General features: G+C 35.9%; 2 protein-coding genes across 2 annotated transcripts; one reads left to right on the forward strand and one right to left on the reverse strand.

Annotated features, from left to right (window-relative positions):
• The first annotated feature begins 1381 nt into the window (after positions 1-1381).
• On the forward strand, positions 1382-4383 carry taar11 (trace amine-associated receptor 11). Its single transcript, XM_058393280.1, has 2 exons — positions 1382-1408; positions 2885-4383. Exon 2 carries the CDS (start codon positions 2915-2917, stop codon positions 3902-3904), a length of 990 nt encoding a protein of 329 aa, XP_058249263.1. The 5' UTR covers positions 1382-1408; positions 2885-2914; the 3' UTR covers positions 3905-4383.
• Positions 4384-5454: 1071 nt separating this feature from the next.
• On the reverse strand, positions 5455-6486 carry LOC131354952 (trace amine-associated receptor 1-like). Its single transcript, XM_058393088.1, has one exon. The coding sequence runs from the start codon at positions 6484-6486 to the stop codon at positions 5455-5457; it is 1032 nt and encodes a 343-aa protein (XP_058249071.1).
• Between the last annotated feature and the right edge of the window lie 948 nt (positions 6487-7434).

Here is a 7434-nt window from a genome sequence, read left to right on the forward strand (position 1 = left end):
ATACACACACACAATGAGAAACAGATGTTTAATATTGACCCTTGAAAAGGGACCGATATTGATACAAAGGCCTGGATTAAACAGATCGTTCTCTACATGAGCAGTCACGTTAACTCGGTGATTGTAGGAGCTGCATGTGTGCGAAGGTTTTGACACTTCTAACTTTAATATCATGTCACCTTGCTTTTTATCTGATGATGCAATGCTTTTGAATAAATCTTATGAAGACTGTGAAAAAGTAAACATGGTGTTGGAACAAAGCTCTTTAGTTCATTTTATCTTCCTACTGCAGATCATTCAGGTACTTGGTTGCTACCTGCTGTATTTGATCCCCCCTGATTGTCTTGGTATTTGTTCCAGTGGCAGCAGTGTTGTGTAATTGTTTGCACTTGCCCTCATGTGGACTGTTGCACTGGGAATCAAGAGCATATGGAGACCATTTTATTCAGTAGGGCCTATCAGTGAATTGCTTTAGATTTAATTAACTTTACCTTAACATTACAAGGATTGTCGTTGCTATAACATGCTAATTTGATTTCAATTCTTTGCTAGCTGCTACAGATATGCCATGTCTGAATTCATTAGTATATTCAGAGCCAAAAGTCCAAAGGGTACATTAATATTTCTAGATGAATAGATAGATGTTTATCAATCCTGGAGGAAATCTGCCCAAGTTTGTTTTATAACTTCATTCATAAAGATAGAATTAACTCCTCAAGATTTCTCTGATGAAGATGCATCTTCTCTGACGTCCTCGACTAAAAAGGTTTAAATTAATTCTATCCTTTAACTTTTACACTAGCATTTGGGGTAAATTGGGCTCAAAAGCTATGATAACTTACAGTGCAATATTTTTTCATGGGTTTATTTCCTAAAACCCAAGACCATGGAATTATATTTTTTTATGCTCGGATTTTAGGATATTGATGTTTTATTCCTCAAAAAAAAGGTCAAAGCATAAACAACAACCTTACATATGTTTTATTTATAGTTGTATCCAAAAATGTTGTTCCGTGGCATATAAATAATACTTAACATGTAAACCTTTAGTCAGAAGGTTTTGAAAGGTCACAGTAGTGGAACATTAACACTGAGTGTGTACCTGTTTTGTAGTTTTCTGTTATTATGAGTATGGGTCACAGTACAGACCACATCAGGCCACCTATGACATGGTCAAATCTTTCCGATGTTCAGGAGAAACCTTCATGAGTCATCGTGTCGATGATGCATGATAAATTATTAACCAATCGCGTGCAATTCCAGCCACATGAGGGGAAAATAATCTGTTTGATTGGTTTATAATCAGAGCTGCTTCCTCTCTCGTTCCTCTCTTACTTCCTATATAAATATATGAATATATACTAGTTGTTAGTGTTTGATCAGAACACAGCCACTAAGTCATTCAGAGGTAACATTTTTAAAGATCTTCTAGAAATTATTATTATTATTATTATTATTATATGCATGATAATAAAATAATATATATCTGACATGCAAAAGCTGTTAAAGATTTATGTATTCTATGTACTATAATTTTTTGTTCATTTTTTAACAGATGCACATGGTGGTAGTGCTGATAAACTCTATCTATCTATCTATCTATCTATCTATCTATCTATCTATCTATCTATCTATCTATCTATCTATCTATCTATCTCTCACTATCTATCTATTTGCCTATCTGTCAATCTGCCTGCACATTAGTTTGCAAGAGTCTTAGGCCTGTGTAAAAAAAAAAAAAAAAATGCAAAGCAACAATGCTTCCAAAAAGTCCGTTATTACTGGACTATAAAGAGCAGTAAACAGTAATAAACTGACCCATGTTTGCCTTTATGTCTGCACCAGTTCTCTCAGGTTCATTATTGTGAAGTAAATTAGCTGTCCTGAGCGTTAGAGAACCTGAAACTGTTCAGCATGACCCTTTGGCTCTTGCTAGTTTTATCTTTAAATGTAAACAAAAGTTTCACTGTAATATTTGCGTTTGACAGTAAAATGAAAACATAATTTTCTCTTTTCCGCAGTTTCACTCAGATAAATGAGCTTGAAGCTAAAAGATTTCCACTTTATATGATTCTAAAGTCTAGAGAATATAGGCGGCTTTTCCCTCTTCAGGTGGTACTGCATGTTTGTTGATCTTGAGGTGTGTCACTGTTGTACATGAGAAATCTTTATTGTAGTATTATGAAGGATTTTCTTAGTTTCTACATCATTAAGTTAATTGGATCATCATCACGCTCTCATTCGGAAAAATTATGATCTGTTGAGAAAATCTGCATAGTTTCCCACTTCACAAAGACCTTTTGTTATGCACAAAAAACTATTAATATTTTGTGTACTGGGTTCATTTTTCTCTGTGATTTACAGTTTGCACTTGTAGAGTCTAAATTAATGTCCTGAATGACACACCGTAATGTTATGTTTATTGTATTTACTGTGTGAAACGTCCAGCAGTCTGTGTTATTAACTTGTTGAACCAGATCCAGACAAGAACTTTAACCTTTATTGTAAATTAACCTAAATTGTAAATAATGGCATCACACAGTTATATATCTGAGTGTAGTCAGTACGAAGGAATATTCTGAGGCATCATAGTTTCTCTGTGTGTGTCCAATATCAAAATATATTAATACATAAAGACCTGACTTGTACTGACATATCAGTAGTTTTTTTAATGCTGTATTTGTCCATGATATATATTTAAAATGTTGCTGTTTTGTAATGAATATCACTAAAAATAGGACGGATAACTAGCCCAAACATAGCCAACATCAGTTAATACCACTTAATAGCATTTGTACACTAAACTCATTTAGGTGTTTCTCTTTTACAGGCATCGAAAGTGTATGTAACTCCCTAAACAATCTCATACTTCCTGTATTTTTAGGTATTTGTTGACTGAAACACTTCCATAAAGATGAACGCGAGCCTGTCTGAAATGCGCGAGTCCACGGCTCTGTGTTATGATTCTCTGAACAACTCGTGTCCTCGGACCGTGTACCCGCTCACCTTGCGCCTTTCACTCTACTTCCTCTTCACCACCATCTTCATCCTCACCGTGAGCGGAAACCTGTTAGTCATCTTTGTCATCTTTCTTTCTCAGAATCATCTTTCAACAGCCACCAATCACCTTATCCTGTCTCTTTCTTTGGCTGGGGTTCTGATTGGAGGATTTGTGATGCCACACAGCATGACGCGTTCCATCGAAACCTGCTGGTACTTTGGCCTAATTTTCTGTGAATTTCACACCACTGTTGATGTTGTGCTGTGTAACACCACCGTCTGGCACCTTTCCTTTATCTCTGTTGATCGTTACTTGGCTATATTTCATCCTCTGCACTACAGAAACCTGATGACGAAGAATACAGGTGCGGCCATGATCATTTCCAGTTGGGGTCTGGCGTTAGTGTTCGGCTTTGCTATTGTCATTTCAAATCCTGAAGTCAAGATCAGGGAGGATTTTTACAAATCCTGTGTGGGAGGATGTTTTTCTTTACATGCCAGAGAAATTGGGCTGGAATATTCCATTATCTTCTACTTTATCCCTGTATGTATCATAATCACTGTCTACGGCAGGATATTTTTTGTGGCACAAAGACACGCCAAAGTGATTCATAGCTATAGTAAAGGCCCAAAACTTTCTGCCCAATTGACAGCTAAAGATCTCAAAGCTACCAAAACCCTTGCTATAGTTGTCGGAACCTTCCTTTTTTGCTGGACGCCATTTTTTATGTGCAATATTATCGACCCACTAATAGGCCATTCAATCAATACCCTTTTGTATGAATCTCTTATGTGGGTTGCGTACTTAAATGCAATGTTTAATCCTTTAATATATGTGTTTTTCTATAGCTGGTTCAGAAAAACAGCAAAGGTTTTCCTGAGCAAATTGTTCATGCAGATGTAACCCAAGTGTAAAAGATGTAGCAACAAATATCAACCTATATATATCTATATGTAAGTAGAATTTTAGATATTTCAGAAAACTGAGATTATTTAAATACATTCTTGTACATTAATAAATGTGACACTTACTGTCCTGGTGAAATTAGTGTATTGTAATGTTTTTGAAGAAAATTTAAAACAGATTTTAGAAGCTATTATCTGGCAGGTAAAATTCATCAGGTAAAGATGTTCCTAGTCACTGTATTAACAGCAAAATGAGGAAACTGTATCTGTTAGGTTTGATTATGATCTTGTGGTGAAAACCAGCAGGGAATGTCAAGATGTTCTCCAGTGCTGAACAAGCAGAAAATAAATAACAATTGCATATACTGTCCTAGGGTTAGTATTTTCCCATGAAAGGCTGTCTCTTTTTTAAAACTCTGGTCACAGTTCAACAAACTTGTATCTCAACCAGCACAGTGGCGACTGAATATGTGCACAGTACTGGAGCTTTTTTAATATGAATTAACATTTCAAATTAAATATTTGTGTGTTGCATAAAGAATATCTAACATCAAATCTGGCATCAGTCATATGTCACTGGGGTTTCTGGGTGTGGAAGATGGCTTGTAGTTACAGGGAGTGCAGAAAGAGAATTGTCAGTTACTGGCAAGACTTGCTAAATGAGCAGGTCTTTTTCATTTTAGGTAAAGCAGCATTGAGAAAACAGGATACAAGCAAAAGATTGAAACCAAACAGCTCAATGCAATGTTGATTAAATTGCGGTGAAACAGGTGGAGGTAAAACACACTGATGGATAAATAAGTGTGTGTAAATATTAGTCTTGCACTGGCTTTGATCGGATATTTGAAGCTAGGGGCCATTTTTCTCTAAAGTACTTCATAGAAAAAGCATGAACCTAGGATCATATTCAGATTCACAGATATAAATATTCTGCCAAATGACAGAAATGTAAATGTTTAATATATATAAAAATAAAATACTTACATATATATTTTAGATGTAAATATTTATTATTATAAATTACAAAAATGTAAATATTTTATATATATATATATATATATATATATATATATATATATATATATATATATATATATATATATATATATATATATATATATATATATATATAAAATATTTACATTTCCGTCATTTGTCAGATGCCCTTATCCAGAGTGACTTACAATTTATCTAATTTTTGTAAAACAATTGAGCAAGCATTTGAGGGTTAACCTGGGATTTGAACTCACAACCATCCAATCAGTAAGCCTAAGCTACCACATAAGTAAATATATATATATTACTGGTTTTACTTCTTAATGCACACTTTGATATCTACATAAATATTGTTAACAAAGAAATAAAATTATTGGTTGGTGATCATCAAAAGTGTGCAGCATTTCCATGATTTCATGATGACGAGTTTCAAACTCAAAGCAGTGTGGCACAGGCAAGTGTAGAAGTTGGGGGAAAAAAAGAAGGGGAAAACTATTTCCATCCCCCTTTTCACTGCTCAGACTTTGCAATGTTTCCATTTGAAATAAGGAATCAAAACAATCGAGTGTGTGAGGAATTAGCTCGAAATATTCCCCCAGACAGAATGACTCGAAAAGCTTGTCTGAACCAGCTGTAGAAAAATGCATACACTATCGGATTACATGTTGAATTGAAATATCCAACCCAAAGGAAGACATCAAACACAACTGGAGGAACCGAATATCCTGTAAATGGATCTATACAGTTACAGATAAAGAACGGCACCCAGGATGTCAGAAAAACTCCCACAATTATGGCTAACGTTTTCGTGGCCTTCCGTTCCGACTTGCTCATACCAGCTTTTTCCTCGACTGTCTTCATCTGTGCATTTGTGGATTGAATTGCACGAGCTTGTCTTTTCGCTGTGCGAAAGATTTTCACATAGACACAAAGCATGATTACAGAAGGGATGTAAAAGCAGAACATAGGAAACACTACAGATGCTGCTTTGGCTTGAAACACCATACATGCCCCCTCACAAAGGAAGTTATTGTAATAAAATTCTTCATTTCCAAGAATATTGAGCTCCAGAAATATCATCCCAAACCCAAGTACTGCAGAAATGCTCCAACACACAACAATCATGAATCTAATGGTAGTAGGTGTCATTTTACTGTGATACAAAAGTGGATGACATACAGCATAATATCGATCTAAAGAAATAATACACAGGTTTAAAATGGATGCAGTGCACACAGTAATGTCCAAACTGCTGTGTATTTTACAAAAGGTACTTCCTAAGTACCAGCAAGTTTCCACTGAGCGTATCATGCTGGGAGGCATCACTATTCCTCCTACAAGCAGATCAGCAACAGCCAGAGAGAGAATGAGGTAATTAGTTGATGTGCGCAGCTGCCTGAAATGTACCACAGTTATAATCACAAGCAGGTTTCCGATCACAGTGATGAGAGAAGACGTGCTAAAGAGGATGTAGAGCAAAACCCGAACTTCCAGAGAATAATCAATCTTCACACACGAGGTATTGAGGGAACTGAAACAAAGTGAAGGCTCCTCCAGAATCTCCAAATCGATGATATTGTCCATCTACTGCTCTCACAGTGCCTTCCAGATCTGGAGTAAAGTAATATAATGAACAAATTATTGCAGTACCACATCATTAGTATAACATAATAAGCAGTATTATATCAGTTCCACACAATAATCCAATGACTAATGTACAGTGTGTAAGAACTCTAATAATGTAAATGACTGTATTCATATTGACTCATCATACCTTGCTCTGTTCCATGTAAAGGAAAGATAACCAAATAGAAGAGTGTCTAAATTTATAGTCTGCCGTAGCCAATAGCAAATAGTTTATTAAATTAATCCCCGAAGGAACATGATGGAGGAACAAACAAACCACCCAGTTTACGGAGAATAACCTAAGTAAGGTTTCTTTCATTAATTAAATGAAATTAATGAAATTAATGAGGTTTATTTCATTAAAAGAAATAGTCCAGTCTCTGAGTCTTGAGACATCTGATGGTTTCGGAGAAGTAACTGTTACACAGTCTGTTTGTGAGGCCCAAATGTTTTGGTACCTTTTTCCAAATGGCAGGGAGGTGAAGAGTTTGGGTTGAGGGGTAGGTGGGTTTGTCCTCAATATTGATAGATTTGCAGATGCAAAATGTGATGTAAATGTCTGGAAGAGAGACCCTGATGACCTTTTCAGCTGTCCTCACTATTGCAGGATCTTAGTGACCAAGATGGTGCAATTCCTGAACAAGGCAGTGGTGCTATTGCTCAGGATTCTCTCGACTGTACCACTAGAATGTTTTAAGGATAGGGGGTGGGCTTTTCTCAGACTTCACAGAAAAAAGTAGAGACACTTCCAGGCTTTCTTGGTGCTGGTGTGGGACCAGGTGAGGTTCTCTGCCAGGTTATTTGGTTCTCTTGATGATCTTTACAGAGCATCCGTCAGTATTCAGTGAACAAATAGTCCCTCTTTTGTTTTATCCATGTTTTAGAGAGAGGGTGTTGGTTCTAAAC

The sequence above is a fragment of the Hemibagrus wyckioides genome, linkage group LG06, assembly GCF_019097595.1.
Source record: "Hemibagrus wyckioides isolate EC202008001 linkage group LG06, SWU_Hwy_1.0, whole genome shotgun sequence".
Lineage (NCBI taxonomy): Eukaryota > Metazoa > Chordata > Actinopteri > Siluriformes > Bagridae > Hemibagrus > Hemibagrus wyckioides.